The sequence below is a fragment of the Cydia fagiglandana genome, chromosome 16 (genome assembly GCF_963556715.1).
Source record: "Cydia fagiglandana chromosome 16, ilCydFagi1.1, whole genome shotgun sequence".
Lineage (NCBI taxonomy): Eukaryota > Metazoa > Arthropoda > Insecta > Lepidoptera > Tortricidae > Cydia > Cydia fagiglandana.
The window spans coordinates 3,222,874-3,243,713 of record NC_085947.1 but is presented as its reverse complement, the minus strand read 5'-3'; the positions used below and the strand labels follow the sequence as shown (position 1 = coordinate 3,243,713).

Here is a 20,840-nt window from a genome sequence, read left to right as displayed (position 1 = left end):
GAATCTGTCGTGCCGTATCAGGTGGCCAACCATCTTGCCCCAATAGCTAACTATTGTGTCTGATGGGCGACTTAAATTAGTAAAAATTTTATAAAATGTAAGTAACAAATTACCATACTAAATCGTTGCCATGTTTAAGCATTTTACATCAAAAATGTGACAGTTACGTAGGAAGTGGCGCCCTCAATAATTTTCTACATTTGTTGTCGGACTATACATGACGAAATTTTGATTGAATTCCCTACCAGAATAATAATCAGTAATTATTTAGTCAGTCAGTAGGTAATTGACTAGCGGATTAATTTAATGTATTTTCATTTAATTTATAACTATATTATTATTATTTAATTTTTATTGTAAATCGTGTAGTCTAAATATAAGGATGTTCACAGAAAACAAACAGAATTAAATTATAGGCTTGTTTGGTACATATAAACCAGTTCAACTGATTAAAAAAAATCACAAAGGAGATTCCTATGTTTTCCATTTAATTAATATAATTGGAGTACATAGCAACGACTAGGCCTCCATAAAACTTAGATCCCAACAACCGGTGTGTCTAAAAATATTTGAAACTCAGCTCCTGGGCTATAACCGCGAAAATCGAAGTTCGCAAATTGCGGGGATTTTTCTCTGTCACTCTAATTACGCCTTCATTGGAGTAAAAGAGAAAGATACCCGCAATTTGCGAATTTCGGTTTTCGCGGTAGCCGCTCTGTTCCGTCTTAAGACTCGTTTCTTTCCGCACAGACTCTAGCTCGTGTTTATTTTAATTGTTTGTATGCATTACTTCCTTTATAAATGAATGATTGAATGAATGAATGAATGAATGAATATTCTTTATTTCAGAACAGGTCCAAATAAAATTAAAATAAGTAAAATTAAAATTAAATTAAATTATAACATTAAATGATAGCGTAACATCGATTGTATGGCGATGGCTATGTTAATATGGCTCAGTCTGAAATCTATATATATAAATGCAAGTGTCCTGACTGACTGACTGACTGATTCATCAACGCAGAGCCGAAACTACAAAAGCCAGAAAGTTGAAATTTGCACACCAGATTGCATTTATAAAGTGTACAAGAGATAAGAAGCGATTTTGAGAAATTCAACCTCTAAGGGGGTTAAAAAGGGGATGAAAGTTTGTATGGGGTTAAAGTTTTCTTTTAAGCTAGGAATTTGAAACTTCGTAAAAAGATATATTATTAAAATACAAGAAAACTAATTTCAGCGTTTTTGAAAATTCATCCCCTAAGGTGGTGAAAAAGGGGTTGAAAGTTTGTATGGATATCAAAAAAATTTTCAAGTGGTGGACTTGAATCTTTGTATTTAGGGATATTATTAGAAGACAGGAAAAGTAATTTCAGCGTTTTGTAAAATTCATCCCCTAACAGGGTTTAAAAGGGGTTGAAAATTTTAATCCATTACAAATGCTTTGAAACTTCGTAGAAAGACATAATAGTCGATTACAAAAAAAAGTGATTGCAACGTTTTTGGAAATTCAACCCCTAAGGGGGTTAAAAAGGGGATGGAAGTTCGTCTTCGGGTGCAAATTTTATTTTAAGCTAGGAACTTGAAACTTTGTAAAAAAGTATCAAATTCTAATACAAGAAAACTAATTTCAGCGTTTTAGAAAATTCATCCCCCAAGGTGGTGAAAAAGGGGTTGAAAGTTTGTATGGATATCAAAAAATTTTTCGAGCGCGGGACTTGAATCTTTGTATTTAGGGATATTATTAGAAGACAATAAAAGTAATTTCAGCGTTTTGTAAAATTCATCCCCTAACAGGGTTAAAAAGGGGATGTAAGTTTGTATGGGGTTAAAGTTTTCTTTTGAGCTACGAATTTGAAACTTCGTTAAAAGATATATTATTAAAATACAAGAAAACTAATTCCAGCGTTTTTGAAAATTCAACCCCTAAGGCGGTGAAAAAGGGGTTGAAAGTTTGTATGGATATCAAACTTTTTTTCGAGTGGTGGACTTGAATCTTTGTATTTAGGGATATTATTAGAAGACAGGAAAAGTAATTTCAGCGTTTTGTAAAATTCATCCCCTAACAGGGTTAAAAAGGGGTTGAAAGTTTGAATCCATTACAAATGGTTTTGAGACTTCTTAGAAAGGCATAATAGCCGATTACAAAAAAAAGCGATTGCAACGTTTTTGGAATTTCAACCCCTAAGGGGGTTAAAAAGGGGATGGAAGTTTGTCTGCGGGTGCAAATTTTATTTTAAGCAAGGAACTTGAAACTTTGTAAAAACGTTTTAAATTAAAATACAAGAAAACTCTTTTCAGCGTTTTTGAAAATTCATCCCCTAAGGTGATGAAAAAGGGGTTGAAAGTTTGTATGGTTATCAAACATTTTTTCGAGCGCGGGACTTGAATCTTTGTATTTGGGGATACTATTAGAAGACAATAAAAGTAATTTCAGCGTTTTGTAAAATTCATCCCCTAACAGGGTTAAAATGGGTTTCAAAGTTTAAATCCATTACAAATGCTTTGAAAATTCTTAGAAAGGCATAATAGCCGATTACAGAAAAAAAGTAATTGCAACGTTCTTGGAAATTCAACCCCTAAGGGGGTTAAAAAGGGGATGAAAGTTCGTCTTCAGGTGCAAATTTTATTTGAAGCTAGGAACTTGAAACTTTGTAAAAAGGTATTATATTATTAAAATACAAGAAAACTAATTTCAGCGTTTTTGAAAATTCATCCCTTTGGTGGTGAAAACGGGGTTGAAAGTTTGTACGGATATTATGCATTTTTTCGAGCGCGGGATTTGAATCTTTGTATTTGGGGATATTATTAGAAGACAATAAAAGTGATTTCAGTGATTTGTAAAATTCATCCCCTAACAGGGTTAAAATGGGGTTCAAAGTTTGAATCCATTACAAATGCCTTGAAACTTCTTAGAAAGTCATAATAGCCGATTACAAAAAAAAGTAATTGCAACGTTTTTGGAAATTCAATCCCTAAGGGGGCTAAAAAGGGGATGAAAATTCGTCTTAGGGTATAAATTTAATTTTATGCTAGGAACTTTAACTTTTTGGAAAAAAAGTTAATAAATTAAAAAACATGAAAACTAATTCAAGCATTTTTGAAAATCATTCCCCAAGGTGGTGAGAAAGGGGTTGAAAGTTTGTATGGAGATCAGATATTTTGTTAGTGCGGGATGCGGAACTTGAATTTTTGTATAAGGGCATATTATGAGAATACAAGAAAAGTAATTTCAGCAACCAACATCAAAATCCACTTGACTTAAAACTTCATACAACTTGCTAAAAAAGAAAAGTACTTAATTTCAACATTGCTTGGATATGAAAATTATAGGTACTAAAGATGTAAAATGTTGAAGATAAGATTCCACGCGGACGAAGTCGCGGGCAACAGCTAGTGTTAACATAATACCACCCAATCGATGTCATAACTTCGATAACACTTGCATAATCGCCCTAAACCGTGAGAAGTAAACTGTGCTACAAACTTACAAACAAGCACATTGCTTTCACTGCCAAGGTCACACTTGCTCGAAGCTCGAAAGTAAAAGTAGTGAATGTTAGCAGGTCACTTTTGACTAATGTGTTAGTAAAATGTAGCGTGACGAGCGAGTGTTCGTGTTTGCGTTATGTCTATTTTACAAGCTTTTATTTAGTTAAACCAGACCGTTGTCTGTCTGTCTGTCTGTGTGTAATCAAATCTTGCAAGTAAAATTTGACCCACTTTCCGGTTTCCGATTGAGCTGAAATTTTGTATAAATCGTATGACAATGCAATATTATGGTACCATCGAGCTGATCTGCCAGGAGTTGGCCATAGAAACTCTGTGATGAAACAACGCAACCTAATTGTGTTAGGCGTTTTTAGAATTGTCTCGATGAGTATTATAGTTGTCTGTCGTAAGAAAAGTACAGTCTGAGATAAAAGCTTGTACCAAAAATAAGATTGTTGCCAAAAACTTATTTGTATGGGATTTTGAAATATGAAATCAAAATCCCATACAAAATTACACTTAACGCAAACGCGTACGTCACGTACTGTTAAAAGGTTAAGAAGTCTGTACGGTTACCATCAGTTTGTCACTGACATAAACGCCGTCGAGAACGTAATTATTTTCTATACATCTCGCTCGCACTCGCATATTAGTGCAAACGGGATGTATAGAAAGTAAATTACGTTCATATACTGTAGTTCGTCCAATTATATTCCAATGAGTCGCATAAACGTTAACGTTGTGGTGTTAAAAATTTTAGGGCTACTTGCACTTTCCCACTAACCCGAGGTTAAGGATTAAGCCGTTAACCCAGTGTCAAATTGTATACCGGTGACCATAGTAACTCAAGGTTTAACCGGTTAACCCCGGGTTAGTGGTATGGTGTAAGGCCCACTTGCACCATTCTACTAACCCGAGGTTAACGGGTTAAACCTGCAGTTACCAAGGTTACCAGTACAATTTGACACAAAGTTAACGGTTTGACCGCTTAACCTCGGGTTATTGGGATGGTGCAAGTGGGCCTAAGCGGCGCTTAAAGGAATACCTAGCTTTTTAAACAAATAAACAATTTTTAGGGTTCCGTACCCAAAGGGTAAAACGGGACCCTATTACTAAGACTTCGCTGTCCGTCCGTCCGTCCGTCCGTCCGTCTGTCACCAGGCTGTATCTCACGAACCGTGATAGCTAGACAGTTGAAATTTTCACAGATGATGTATTTCTGTTGCCGCTATAACAACAAATACTAAAAACAGAATAAAATAAAGATTTATATGGGGCTCCCATACAACAAACGTGATTTTTGACCAAAGTTAAGCAACGTCGGTAGTGGTCAGTACTTGGATGGGTGACCGTTTTTTTTTTTTGCTTTTTTTTTGTTTTTTTTTTGCATTATGGTACGGAACCCTTCGTGCGCGAGTCCGACTCGCACTTGCCCGGTTTTTTTTTCTAAATTCGTTTGGCCAGTCTTAAAGGTAGAGTGAAAATGTGAATATAATTTTATTTCATCGAATTTTAACAAAAATACTAATCCCAATAAGGCCTAGTTTACCCTCTGGGTTGGAAGGTCAGATGGCAGTCGCTTTCGTAAAAACTAGTGCCTACGTCAAATAATGGGATTAGTTGTCAAGCGGACCCCAGGCTCTCAGAGGAAGAAGAAGAAGAATTTTAACAAAAATCATGTCATGTCAAGATTTTCTTCACATCTGGTTACTCTCTCACTGAGGTGCTCAACCTTTAGATGTTTTGATGTTACACATTTGCAACGATGGTCACTTTCCCTGTCGTCCAAGGTCTTGGCCGTAGTGAACGTACGACGACCGTAGCAGAGATATATATAACTCCGTATAAGATAAATAAAGTCTAAGAAAAAAACGTGCCTCGGAAATCAAGAAAAAGTCATTCTCGAATAGATGGCGCACACACCGTTGGCCTATTTTCGGCTAGATAGCGTTAACGACACCGTTGATATTTAACAATTTTAACACATATCAGTGAAAGAGCATGGGTCAGTATGGAACAATAAAAAATTAAAATCATTTATCCGTAAACATATTTTGATTAATTTATACTTTTTAATTTTATTTTAAGTTTTAATCGTGTGTCGATAGATGGCAGTAAATGTACCGTGACTACAAAATTTACTTTGGCAATAGCCCTCTATACTATCTATTCTCTTTGACCGTAGTGAACGACAATCCGGACACTTTATGCCATTTGCGAGGGTTTCATGTCGTGCCATAGTGTTAAACAAACTTTACTAGGTACCTGCCAATCAAATTAGATCCAAAAATAGCATTTTGAGGAATTAATTCCCAGCAAGCTGGAAATCGTTTTAACACATATATTTGGTCCTAAATACGTGTAAAGTAAACGTACTGTCTTGAAACTTAAGTCATTGTCAATAGAGGTGACAGCAAGGTGTCATCTAACTATTGGCCATTAGCATGTCGAGCATTAGTACGTTTACCTTACCTATTCTGTCTGAGTTGGCTCCATCCCAAGAGGTGTGCATAAATATTGGTAGCCTTATGAGATAAATTTTTCGCGGCCGCGTTGTATCCTCTTAAACTTTTTAAAGTTTAATATAAATTTTTCGCGACCGCGTTGTATCCCCTTAAAGTTTTTAAAGTTTAATATAAATTTTTCGCGGCCACGTTGTATCCTCTTAAACTTTTTAAAGTTCAATAGGTACCTATACTCGTATTGTTGGTTTCTCTGAGCCCTCATCTCGTGTATGTTTCGCAGTTGGAACAACGCCCGTCGATAATTACATTATCATTAACTCATCATACAATGTTTAGACACGGCCAATTTTCTTAACAACTTTTGTTTTTTCATACAGTTTTTCTAAAAACTAACACCTGTTGCTGATGGGAAGACATTAATAGTTTTTTGTTAAACATTATGGCATTCGCGATTTTTTTAGGTCACGTGTTATATGGAACTACGTTAGGAGCCACATTTTATAATATTCAACATTTTTTACGTGAATTGTATGGTTTTTGATTGAGCTGGACACCACGTTTTCACTTTCAGGAATAAATTTGCGGACAATCTTAGCTCCAAATTAAGCAATCCAGGCAGCAACATCGATTTTGCCGCAGTTGTACGAAATTTTATAGATGGCACTACTTATGTTCACGGTCGGATGTCACCCCGAAATGGGTGACACCTGGGGCAGGCCGCCTCCACCCTCCCCCCGCCCCCCTAGCTACGCCACTGTCTAAAAATCTTAAAAATTTTGCAAATACCTAGGTCATACTCGTATCTATGGTTACCATACTCGTAAATAGTGACGTCATATGCGCGTGACCACGCCCTTCACCCGACCGTGATCTGCTTCGTGTTATAATCGTTCTTTTGTACTAAACTTTAAGGTTAATTCGTGTTACGTGATTCAAATTGTCTATTGGGCGGGTAATCTGAGTGACCATTTATAAGCTGTATAAATCAAGTTCTTCGTCTTTACTTCCCTTTCTGGATTGGTAGGTACCTATACAACAAACAATCGGCTCGATTCGGAAAATGAATTAGATTTCTACTAAGAAAGAAGAAAGAAAGAAAGAAAATACATTTATTTACGTCAACAGACCAGTTAAATTACAAATTTTATATCGAGACATAGACGTTAAAAGGGACCCCCACTCAGCGACGCGACGGTAAGCCGCAGCGCTGATTTTCGGTGGGGACCTAACTTATCACTAACTTAAAACTAATACGGAGAAAATTAAAATTGAAAACACATTAAATACTAGACTTCAACAAGTTACGATATGCAATAATTTAAAGATATTTGTAAGATAGATATGTAAAATTTGACGTTTCCGCGATTCTGGAGGCCCTCTTGAACGATTTCGACAAGTTATGACTTATCCAACTCACATCTAGTCGATATGTAATGTAGATCTAGTTGATCTCTAAATCGTCTCTAGATCTTGTGATTATCTCGAAATCAGAATAGGCCTGTATGTCTGTGTCTAAATATTTTTAATAAGTAATATCCAGAGAGGAAAATGGATACTACGTTTGTATGAAAAGGCGATTTCGCGCGGCCGCGGTGAATCCTCTTAATATACTCTACTAATCCTATCCTAATTAGTAGTCAAGCGGACCCCAGGCAGATGAGCCGTGGCAAAAATTCCGGGATAACGCGAGGAAGAAGAAGAAGAGAATCCTGGAGCCCGAATCGAATTCAATAACTTAATATGTATCTTAATATAATCGAATTCAATAACTATTTTCATTTTACTTTGATATGACCTTAAAGATCGCGTTTATAAAGCGCCGGTGGCCTAGCTCGTACCAATGAGTTTTTCGGAACTTATGTACGAAATATCAGTTGATATTATTATTTACCAGTCACTTTTCGGTGAAGGAAAAGTAGGAAAACATCGTGAGAAAACCTTGCTAATCTCAATAAGGCCTTAGTTTCTTCTCTGGGTTGGAAGGTCAGATGGCAGTCGCTTCCGTATAAACTAGTGCCTACGTCAATTCTTGGGATAAGTTATCAAACGGACCCCAGGCTCCCATGAGCCGTGGCAAAATGCCGGGATAACGTGAGGAAGAAGAAGAACTTAAATATCGCTTATGCTGACTGTTGCATGCGAAATGAAATGAAATTCGTGCGGGAGCAGTGGCGAGACACTCCTGACTTCGGGCAAACTCGGCTCCGTTCGGCTCAGCATTGCTCCGAGCAACTATTAGGGTTGGCACCACTTGACTTCCTTGTGCGTGCACGACCACAGATAAGATAATTACTTTAATTTTGACAACCCTAAATAGTCGAAAGGGATCATAAGTTAGAAAAGGATATCATGATTCGACCCTGAATCGCTGTCAAACTTCGGTTTTGTAGGAAGTGTGGCGGGAGATGCTCATCCACCTCTTCCTCGCGGTATCCCGGCATTTTGTCACGGTTCCATTTTAAGCGCCTGTCGCTATGCAGCTATGCCCGTCACTTTCGCACTTACAGTCTTACATACTTGTTAGAACGTGACAAACATGGTGATAAGCGATAAAAATCCCGCTGGGGTCGTCCGCTTGACGACTAACCTCAAGAATTGACATAGGCACTATAGTTTTTACGAATGCGTCTGCCATCTGACCTTCCAACCCAAAGAGGAAACTAGGCCTTATTAGGATTAGTCCAGTTTCCTCACAATGTTTTCGTTCACCGAAAAGCGACTGGTAAATATCATATGATAGGGAGAGGGAGGCAAGGTTGAAACCCAAAAATTAAGATAATAGTCACAAAAAGACGATGTTCTATAATTAAAGGCAATGCCAATAGGAACAAGTCGTTAATTATTATGTAAGTTACCTACTAATTTATTAGGTAATTAAATTGGCGTAGACAATAAACTTTTATTGATCCAATAATGATAACACATCGTAGTTAGTCACGATTTTATTATTAATACGTTTTAGGTTTCATATTAAGTTTTATTATAAGTTAACGTACTTTTAAGATGGATAATACAACGAGTGGCTATAAATTAAAACACGATCGAAGGGAGTGTTTTAAACCGACACGAGTTGCGAATTAACTTTTCGCACGTGTATTGTACAACGTTTTACAGTACATTACATATATGGCCCTTTAAATTTTTGACATAGGCACGTATTGTCCATATTTCCACCCCAGGACGGTAAAGCAACATAATACATATACTGTAAAGAGTATATTATGTTGTATTAGGTATATTGTATTGTATTGTATTGTAAACATGACATTGACATGACGTTAATAGGTCAAAATAAAAATCACCGAGATACTTTACAATACTTTATTGTCTTTGAATATTTTTACAATGAGCATTATTAGAACACAATGTTTGACTAATACAGTGAATTAATTACAATAATCCTGACTTAGACAATGACTTAAGTCACTAAAAGGATTTAATATATGTAGCCAGACTCCGGGTCGAAAGGCTGCTGAGGGATATTGTCGTGAGAGGTCTTAGGCGCAAGGTATTGGCGGAGGTTCTGTTGACGAGCACCCTGGGATCCGAAGCTAGAGCCTTGGGATCCGAAGCCTTTTGAGCCTTGGGATCCAAAGCCTTGGGAGCCTTGGGATCCAAAGCCATGGGAGCCTTGGGAGCCCTGGGATCCAAAGCCTTGAGAGCCTTGGGATACAAAGCCTTGGGAGCCTTGGGATCCAAAGCCTTGGGAGCCTTGGGAGCTTTGGGATCCAAAGCCATGCGAGCCTTGGGAGCCTTGGGATCCAAAGCCGTGCGAGCCTTGGGAGCCTTGGGATCCAAAGCCTTGGGAGCCGAAGCTGGAGCCTTGAGCGCCGAAGCCGGACCCATGGGCACCATGAGCACCTTGGGAACCATGAGAGCCAAAGCCGTTAGAGCCTTGAGATCCGAAGCCGCTGGAGCCCTGGGCGCCGAACTTGGTATTTTGGCCGAACTGCGACTGGGAACCGAACTGGTTGCTGGAGGCTCCGAAAGCATCTGAAAAAAAAATTTTGAAGTAATACTATTGACAATAAATATTTTTCGAGGCACGATGTAATTTCATGGCTATAGAAAGCTAGAGAGTTAAGATAAGGAATATTTATGGAAAATGTTCACAATGTAAATAGTGAATAACGGGCTCATAACCTAGTCGGTAGTGAACTTGCCTACAAAGCGGAAGATTCCGGGTTTAAATGTATATCATCGCTTAGTACCCACAGTACAAGATTGTAGTTTGGGGTTAGGTCGATGTGTGTAAGATTGTCCCCAAAAATTTGTTATAATTTATCAATGTCAAAATTATGATTTTATCAAAGCTCTGCTTTTCGAGGTATTGCTGTTCTGTTTTTTTTCTTCAAGTATTTCTACGTACAGCAATCATCTAATAAAGAGAAGTGAAAAAGAGTGTCAATGTTACGTCTTAAATCTCACCTTGGCCGTGAGAACCATGGCTGCCAGAAGGACCATGGTCCGGAGGCAGGTACTGGTTGGAGCGGGCAGCATTAAACGAGGAGAAACCACGGGCACCACCAGCGCTAGCCCTCAATCCCTGAGGAGCAGATCCGAAGCCAGCAGAATCCCCAGCATCAAGACTGTTCGAGCCCTGAGATGCAAAGTCGTTAGATCCATGGCCGCCGAAACTCTGACCAAAGCTCTGCTGACCAAACTGCCCCTGACCAGACTGAACTGGAGGAAGATACTCTTTAAGTCCTCGCTGCTGCTCCAGATGCTCCAAGCGGGCTGCGGAGCTGACGGCGATGAGGGCGGCAAGGATGAACTGAAAGCAGAGAAACACTCATACATTCTTACATACGTTACGCTAACTTTACCAGGTGGAGTGGTCACCTGCTGACTGTTACCGACGGGTGAGATTGACTCCTGGATCTAAAAAAGAAACCAAGGTCTAGTGGTAAGTATTACATGTCCTTTCTTTTACCTACTGAATACCAGCGTTCTGTAGATATTTTAAACTTGATTACCATTTGTCAGTGTATTTATTATAAGAACTCTGGCTATCAGGAGGTTGTCAAAAGCGAGGCTGAGTATTATTTTGACTTTAAAATTCTTGTGGTCGTTATGTGACTTTGTGTCTTGTGGAATAATTTAGTCAAAAAATGTATGTTCAATTGGTATGATAAAACAAAATTTGGTAAAGCGTACATGACAAATATTTAAACACTTTCAACAGTCTTCGCAGCAAAATAAATTGCAGCACTAAAAAAATTTTCATGTACAAAAATTCCAAAAGCTTCAACAATGCCACAAATATTGCAAAAATAAACCACATAGCAAAACTAAAAATGAAATCTAGTCAAAAACAAAAATCTAAATTTACCAGCTTCATTTTTGGATAGGAGTGAACGAGCAAAGGAAGGCACGACTTGAACTGTGATGCTCCGATCTCACTGACCCCATTATATACCACATCTGATCCTAATCCCGCACGTGACGTCACGCTATAACTTTAACTTTATAGAAGATAAACGACCATATTCGACTTATGATATGCATGCCGAGTAATTAGTTGCTATGGTTTTTTATAGGGTTCCGTACGTATAGGGTAAAAACGGGACCCTATTACTAATTTTTAGTTCCATACTTATAGGGTAAAAACGGGACCCTAACTAATCTTTAGTTCCATACTTATAGGGTAAAAACGGGACCCCATTACAAATTTTAGTTCCATACTTGTAGGGTAAAAACGGGACCCTATTACTAATTTTTAGTTCCATACTTATAGGGTAAAAACGGGACCTTATTACTAAGAATCCACTGTCCGTGTATCCGTCTGTCTGTCACCAGGCTGTATCTCATGAACCGTGTAGCTAGTTAAAATTTTCATAGATTTCTGTTGCCATTATATCAACAAATACTAAAAACAGAATAAAACAAATATTTAAGTGGGGCTCGCAACTCCCGTACAACAAACGTGATTTTTGCCGTTTTTTGTGTACCTAATGGTACGGAACGCTTCGTGGGCGAGTCCGACTCGCACTTGGTCGGTTTTTTTTCTTAATACGTGATGGATCGACCTTGTCAATCTCAGATAAGGAGCAACGGTCAATTTCAAGGATACTGATAATTAATTACAAATCGGTTTCGTGGAAAGTTGACGGGTCTAGAACTATTGTCTAGGCTCTAGGTTATTGTAGAATCTGAATGAGTTTGCTTGATTGCATATGTATGTCGTGGCCAGATCTAGAATTGATCATTTCATGATGTGGCAATGATTTCATGCGTGTATTATGTTAAATCGCTGGAGCACAAACCCAGAGGGAGTATTCCCATCCGATCGCTCTACTGCTCTTAAAAGTTTTTTTTTCTAGCCTACTTTGGTGTCCCACTACTGGGCAAAGGCTTCCCCTCTAAAAGTATAAAGACTAATAAAGGGGGTAAGTATGTATGTATGTGTGTATCACAAACCCAGAGGGAGTACTCCCACCCGATCGCTCTACTGCTCTAAAATAGAGACTTAAAAAACCGGACAAGTTCGAGTCGGACTCGCCCACCGAGGGTTCCGTACTTTTTAGTATTTGTTGTTATAGCGGCAACAGAAATACGTCATTATCTGTGAAAATTTCAACTGTCTATCACGGTCCATGAGATACAACCTGATGACAGACAGACGGACAGATGGACAGACGGACAGACGGACAGTGGAGTCTTAGTTATAGGGTCCCAATTTTACCCTTTGGGTACCTACGGAACCCTAAAAAGGGGGTATGTATTAATGGTCCCTGCCAAGTCGGTTCAAGTTTACAGTGATCGGAGTCTACATGTATGGTTAGTTTTGGCGACAAGCGATATTACAGAAAAACTGTCAAATTAAACATAAACTCCGTCTAAGCTAACTTTGCACCTAATCGGATAGGACAAAGTATGGAAGTGTCAGAATAGACTTTGTCATTACAACTTTGCCTTGACACACAGACAAAAGTTGACAAAACATCCACCAGACTGAGCATAGTCGCGCTACCCCCTCTGCCAAGCATGCGGTAATTTTACTCCATGTTCGAGTCGAAAGTGTCTTTGTGTGACGTCCGTGTCTTTGAACGGACCAATCACGGCACGGGACTTCGCTCACCTCGTCCCGCGCACCCCCGCATTTTTGGCATCATCGCTTGCATGAAATAATTGCTCTAAAGGATTCCTAATTAATTCCTAATTTTATTGGTCTAACTAGAGGATTCCTAGTCTATGCCTTGACAACACTTCTACGTCGACAGCAATGCGGCGCGGCAGTAAGTCTCAATTGGAATTAAAACATAACCTATATAATCAGAGAACCCATACCTACGTTTACGGTTTATTGCAACCTATTACAATCTAGAATTCTAGACCAATTTGTCAGAGTCAAACAATTCGGCAGCTAATTAATTACAATTTAAGTCTAATAGTACACTAATGATGTTTTTCACTTCTTATACATTTTACTAGTACTAATTAGCATCCTTAGTAAGATTTTACCTGTGCACAGAACATTGGGACCCTGGAGAGACTATTGTATTGTTAGTCCGTATTTTCATTAGTCATAATTTGTTTTTTCTCAGAAACGCGTAACTTTTCAGGATTGCCATAAAACAAACCTAACCTAACCTTAGACAGGTTAGGTTAGGTTTGTGTGAGATAACCTTACGAAACTCCTGAAAAGTTAACAGTTTCAGAATTAGGAATAATGATAATCTGACAATTATTACATTCATCATCATCATCCTCTTGCCCTTGTCCCATTCACTTGGGGTCGGCGCAGCATGTCTTTCTCTTCCACACCTCTCTGTCGCCCGTCATTTCATCATTCACTTGCATTCGTTTCATATCATCTCTCACACAGTCCATCCACCTTTTCCTCGGTTTTCCTTTCCTCGTACTTCCCTCCACATTCATTCGTAATACCTTTCTCGTCACATTATTACATTATGACTTTCAATAATTATGTCAAACAAAGGAATCCGGATCCTGGATCATCTGGAAGACGTGTGCGGAGCCGAAGCGACATGAATCAGCCCTTTCGGTAATTTAATACAATACAAATACACAAAAGCTGCTTGTATGTATAAAAATATGTTTAATCTCCTAAACCATCTCTTCATAAAATTATAAATACAAGGCTTCATAAATACTAAAGCCTGACCATATGATCAAGCGCCATGTTGCGGAATTTCACTGGAACTAATTTTTGCATTCTATACTAAACTGGGGTGACCCCTGTACATGAGAATAACAGCGCCCTCTTGACAATGATCATATTAATTACTAATCAGGCTTTAACGTCTTCTTTTTAAAAGTCGCTTATAATGTATTTAACACTTCATTTATCAGAATCAGTTTGGGACTTGGGTTTTAACATTACCTGTGACATTACAGCGGAACACACGTACTAGTAAACGAATGTTTGTGTGAGTAGCTAGATCAGTGCCCCAAACGCGTTAGTTCCGCGTAGCATTATTCCCGATCGCATTTTCCCCCACTCGCGTTAGATCCGCGTAGCATTATTCCCGGTCGCATTTTTCCCCTCTTTTCATGGACGTCACACTAAATTAATAAGTTAGGTTCGTTAGGTAGCTTCAGATGTCCGAAGGGCAAAACGCCCAGAAATAGGAGCCCCGCGAAGCGGGGCTCCGTCTAGGTAAGTTGTGAACTAACGCTACGCGGAACGCGGAACTAACGCTAGTAGGGAAAAATGCGACCGGGAATAATGCTACCCGGAACTAACACGAGTGGGGAAAAATGCGATCGGGAATAATGCTACGCGGAACTAATGCGTTTGGGGCACTGATACACTTGTTTGTGTATGTGGGTGTGGGCATAAATAAACTATCGAAATCTTCTCTTGATCCCGTAGCCGAGTAAAAAGAAACAATATAAACATAAATGCAAATTAAATAAAAAACTAAAACAGCTACCCATAAAAACTCAATCTATAATGACCTAAATAATAAAATAGGTAGTGCATCGATAGGTTTGGCACATAATTAATTAAGACCATAAAAATTCGTTCTGCATTTAAATCTGATTGCAAAAATATCTTCCGCCCTCTTTTATGTTTCTGTTTTTAGGGTTCCCTATCAAAAAGGTACAAAAGAAACCCTTATGTCGTCTGTCACATCGCTAAATATCTCGAGAACTATTGAAGCTATCGATTTGAAATTTGGAATGTACGTGAACAAGATTAACTCAAACGCATTGAAAGTGTGTGTTTTTTATTCCCAAATTATATATTATTTATTCCCCCTAAATTTCAAAGTCTCGTTAGGTACTAGGTTAAGGGGGGTATCATTTGAAAGAGGTTAAATTCTGTGTCCCTAGTGAAAAAAGGTATAAGTCTCAGGCAGCGCAGTTGTAAATGGGTATAAGTTCCAAGTAACACCTGTTTACTCCTAAGCTGCGTGAGACTTGTACCCTTTTTCACTAGGGCCACAGAATTATACATTCCAAAACAATTTTGTTTTTAATTTTTACTGGCAGAAAAAATATTTAAATCCCTGAAAAACCAACATAAGAGAATTTAGAATATCAAATTATCTTTGATACATACAATAGGTCGCGCTACTTAGCTACCTTACCGACAGATGGCGCGCTATAGACAATTAGACCTACCTATACTACTGGTCAAAATTCTTTCGTGCTTATAGTTAGATACATAAGATAATTGAAAGTTTGTACGGAACCCTCGGTGCGACGAGACGAGCCGGCACTTGACCGGTTTTTTTAAACAGTCTTCACTTGACAATACGTAGTTTAGCGTAAAAGATCCATCCTATAAAATTTGCCATTTAAATGAATGACTTTTCCGTTTGACAGAAAGTTCAAATTTTACTAACAGATTTTTGTGGATTGGATCTTTTACCCTAAACTACGTCCAATTTTAGTGTGTAGTAAGTACCCGTACCAAGAGTCACTGTCAATGTCAATCCTGACATATATGCTAACGTCATTGTAATTTACTGTTTACACATCTCGCTCGCACTAATATGCGAGTACGAGCGAGATGCACAGAATGTATGTTACGTTCTCGATATCGTCTATATCAGTGCCAAATTGGTGGAAGCTACATAGGTGTGATAAAACTATCAATTCTGAGTCGGACTCGCGCTCCGAGGGTTCCGTAAGTACCTACAATTACATTGGATCGTTCACCTATTGCAGTCGAATCAAAGTAAAGTTAGGTACAAGTTTTTTTTTATTATGCCTTACGCGTAAGCTCATACTATTGCTGTTCAGGAGGCTGATAAGCAATAATGTGTCAACCCACATACGGGCATTTCTCAGGAGGGCCGTTTTTACGTGTCCGGGGCAGTAATTGATTGAATTTACTGTTCAATAAATCTGAATTAATTTAGGCATGATCTTCAGCTTATATTCTGTCTGGGACACTATTAAATTATTTATTTATTATTTAAATAATACAAGAAAAAGAAATTCAAATGCCAAAAATGATGTTCGGTGGGCGTGTCCCGCACCCAGATTTTATGAAACAAAAAATTATTACTCAAGATGGGGCATTAGATCGGAGTTATTATGGGCATTCACGCATAGGGTATTAGTTAGCTTATCATATTCTTTATATCACAATAATGTGTTTGCTCAACACATTGAATAAAACCAAATTTACGATGTGTCCCGGGCTAGTGACTGATATCGGTGTAATTTGCAAAACATGTCAGTACTCCTTCAAAGTTGTAGACCAGGAACTCAGTGTCTCAAACATAGTATGCTTTAGTTGTGCCTTAACCGTTGAATAAAGTAGAGGTACAGTCACAGTACAATAAAGTGATTTTTTAAACGTTTCTCCGTCCTTCGCTGGGTTTGGTCCTATGTTTTTTTGAGATCGGTGGTGCAATTTACTACGAAAGTTTTAGTGCAATTATCCTTATGTAAGTGATTAAGAAGTCATCGAAAGTACGTAAATCCACCATTATTACATCTCCTCTGTATCGTTCATGCTATTTCTGTAATTGCTAAAAAGCGATTAATTTTGATATCGCTGGTGTTGATTTCCCTGGTTTCGGTGGATTTTTTGACCACCGATATCAAAAAAGTGATCACTGAATTCAAATCCTGCTTTGTAAACTAGTTTGTTGTACTAATTTATTGTGTCTAAAAAGTGAAAGATACGTTGTACAAACGCAAAATTATGTTTGTAAGTAAATTATGTCATAGTAGGTACACAAAATCACTAGTTCACTATGAGTAGTTTTTTAAACCAGACGTATAGACCCAATGTTTCTTTCTCTGTCTTGATTATCTTTTCCAACCAATTAAGTAAATTATGTTCGTTGTCCTCTGTATCACCGGAGGCCCTACACCTCGATACCTTTAAACATGTCAGCCATGTTAAATAAACGTAGTCAATTAGATCCCACTTCTTTTAATATAACTTGTGTATGTAAGTACTATGCAAGGTAAACCCAAGGGACAGGATGTACAGAACAAGGGATTAAAAATAAAATTGCATTCTAATGTCGAGATCGCTTCAAAGGCACTGAGCGTACCTGATCGATATTTCTAAAGCATAGCCATAGACACAAATTGAACACAGCAAATAATTTAAGAATCCTCAATGTCTTATGTCTTTGTCAACAACTTTGTTACAATTTAGCTCAAGTGTTTGAGGGTGCTGGAGATCATAATTAATTGGTAATTGGATCTTCAAGCATTACTCGACTACTTCAAATATTAAGAATATACAGGGTACGCGGAGGCCTTTTAGATTAAAATATTTTAATATTTAGATATATTTAAGTTACTTTTGTATGATTATTTATGTACCCTTCAAATATTATAGTTTTAAATTGACGGAGTTCACGCTTTTAAACTCTTTTATTAAAAAAATACTTGTTTTCCGTATTGCATCACATTGCTTTATAAGTACATTAAATATTTAATGAGCATTGAACACCACTCAAGAGTGTATTGTTTATCGGGTGCAGGTAACATAAGTTTTTATAGATGCGTGTGCGGTCGAATTGCGTGAAACAAACATCTTCTCCTTCATGGATATAATAATGCAATGAATAAATGATTATAATGTGCGAATTTGTGGTCGACAATGTCGACATGTCTAAAACTCGTTTCAGGACCACACATCACCCTATTATATGAGGCCAGTCATATAGTGTGGGATATCTTCTAGAGATGTTGATTTACAAGCCGTAATTTGGTTATTTTAAAATCTTGAGTCTATATCTATTAAATTTATGTAAGCTTTCGAGATCATTAGCCTTGTTACATCGCTTATCAACAAATAGGATTGAAAAATATGATTACATACATCACTGGCTCAGTGACCCAAAGAGGATCTTGGCCTCTGACACAAGAGAGCGCCATTCTGCCCTATTCTGTGCCACTTCACGCCAGTTGGGTATTCCGAGGGCGGACAGGTCTTTTTGGGCTTCGTCACTCCAGCGGTATCTGGGACACCCAGACGGACGTTTTCCGCTCGGGTGCCCCACATACGCTCTTCTCACAGCACGATCCTCTCCCATCCTCTCCAGGTGACCAAGCCAGCGGAGTCGTGTTGCTTTGATCTCGCCAATTATATTAGGCATCGCAACCAGCTCCTCTAGCTCCCTATTTTTTCTACGCCTCCAAGTTCCATCCTCCTCTCTGATAGGCCCCAAAATCTTCCGCCAGATTTTCCTCTCCGCCACTAAGAGCTTGCTCTCTTCTTTCTGAGTCAGCGTCCAAAAATATGATTAAGATAAGTATATAATTGAGATATAAAACCTAAATGTGATTTTGGTGTAAGCATTATTGAATTCGGTGACGCAAATTGATTTCAGTGCCTGCACATGATTTCGGTGTTTTTTAAATCTCAAATATCTTGAAAACTATAAGGTTCTAATGGAGGCCTCCACTACCAATATTTTTTATATTAAGGGTAGATTTTAGGAAATAAACTCGCATATTATATAAGTTAAAAAAAAATTTTGGCACCGAAGTCAGGCACCGAATGTCATCTCTGAGAATCGCCCATACATATTGCAATAAGATATCAACTCAAAAAATTGACGCTTTAAAGTTGACATTTTATTGCAAAATTAATGTGGGTTAACACATTTTTGCTAAACAGCATCATTATGACAGTTAATTTTTACATAAATATTTATAAACATGTTTTGGAAGTTTAACATATTTATTTAATTTAGAAATATAATAAATAATTAAAATTATACGATAAAAACATATTTCTTCAATTGTTTTTTTTATAAAGCCCAACCAAAAGACACTTGAAAGATATGTAAAGGTTAAAATTTCTCGTAATCATAAAAAAACTTGAATCCTCACACTAAGTTTTGTGAAAACACCCAAATTCATCGTTTTTTTTTCTATTCTTACTTAATTAAACCATAAACAGATGACGTGGGCATATAACTTGGTGATATCATCAAAACTGAATAGTTTGTGCGGAATAGTTTGTACCCTATTAAAACCTATTTAACAAAAGCATACCCCTTAATGATGTAATTTTCGGTTTCCGGGTCACTATGGTGTCGATCGATAGAAATCAATTAACGATTTTTTAATCGATTCGGTTAATGACTCGTTCACGACACTAGACGGATGTTTCGTGTATATATATGTATGTGTATATATGAGTTGAGTACATAGTTAAGTGAGTCTTGATTGACTTGTTGGTGGGTGTGGATTGGAGGCTCGCTCTGACCTCTTAACTTTAAACGACACCAAAAACCGACAAGTGCGAATCGAATTCGCGCTCCAATAAAAATAAATATTATGGGACAGTCCTACAGTAAGCTCAGTAAGGCATGTGTTGTGAGTTAGGCAACGATTATTTACTTAATATTTATAATGATTACGTGCCTACATTACCTATACAATTATGTACATCAAAAAAGTCAAAATCAAATCAAAACATAGGTACTTTTAATTTTTTCATAAAATCGGCTCACGCTTGACTTTTTTGTAACTAATTTAATATAGCTTTTAAGTTAATGTAACTAACCATATATGGTATTTAATTTATTTAATAACATTTTTACAACTTTATAACAAATCACTAAAACTTATAAATAAAAAATTTGCCCTAAGTCATGGTCCGTAGGTAGGGTGCCCAGAAGGCTAGCCGCATTGCCCCGCTGGATGGCAATGCTGATCCTTTGGGCAAAATATAGGCCAGCCCTCTGGTATTTAATTTGATTTTAATAAAAGACTTTTTGTAATCATCAGGTGATGAACGATTTTCTTTTTATTAAAATTTCACCGACTTACAAAAATGTAGTATTATATTATAAAACAACTCGAAGTTATGCAAGGCGAAGTTATGTAAGTACCTACTAAAATCGAATGTATGGTACCTACGTATTTTCCCCCTTATTTTCAATGAACTTCAATATTACTGATGACGAGGTTTAATTGAAAACCTTGTGTTAGGCGGCGATGCTGATAATTTAATTAAAGTTCAATAAAAGGATTATAATAAATATGTATTAAGAAAAGATTTTTTGCTCTTTAATTCATCTAACTAACCAAACCTACTACATACAACCAAGGTTGACGTAACTGGTGACCGAAGAGCTGGTGGCTACCTCGCACAACGTATCAGTATTGCGATACAGCCAGGAAATGCCGCCAGCATCCTTGGTACGATGCCTCAAGGGCCTATTTTAAATTTAAGCTAGTTCTTAATTTCTTTTAGTCATACCACTGTATACCGAGTGTGGCCTGTTATATGAGCAAAAAATTTAACTGTAGGCTGTACTCCTCATACTGACCAACATTTGTTCAGCGACTTTTGAAAATAACTTGTAGTTTGATTTTTAATACACTTTAAAGGTTATTCAAAGACGCAATGTATTGTGAATTTTGTTATGTTTAAGGCGTGACAAGCAACGTCAATCACAATGATAATGGCGTGGCGATGGCGTC

At 37.6% G+C, this 20,840-nt stretch overlaps 1 protein-coding gene across 1 annotated transcript; it reads right to left on the bottom strand.

Moving 5' to 3' along the window:
- Window positions 1–9,263: 9,263 nt before the first annotated feature.
- On the bottom strand, window positions 9,264–11,342 carry LOC134672150 (ATP-dependent RNA helicase glh-2-like). The gene is made up of 3 exons (XM_063530054.1): window positions 11,287–11,342; window positions 10,383–10,728; window positions 9,264–9,947 (listed from the first exon to the last, which is right to left on the bottom strand). The coding sequence occupies exons 1-3, from the start codon at window positions 11,293–11,295 to the stop codon at window positions 9,391–9,393; spliced, it is 912 nt and encodes a 303-aa protein (XP_063386124.1). The 5' UTR covers window positions 11,296–11,342; the 3' UTR covers window positions 9,264–9,390.
- Between the last annotated feature and the right edge of the window lie 9,498 nt (window positions 11,343–20,840).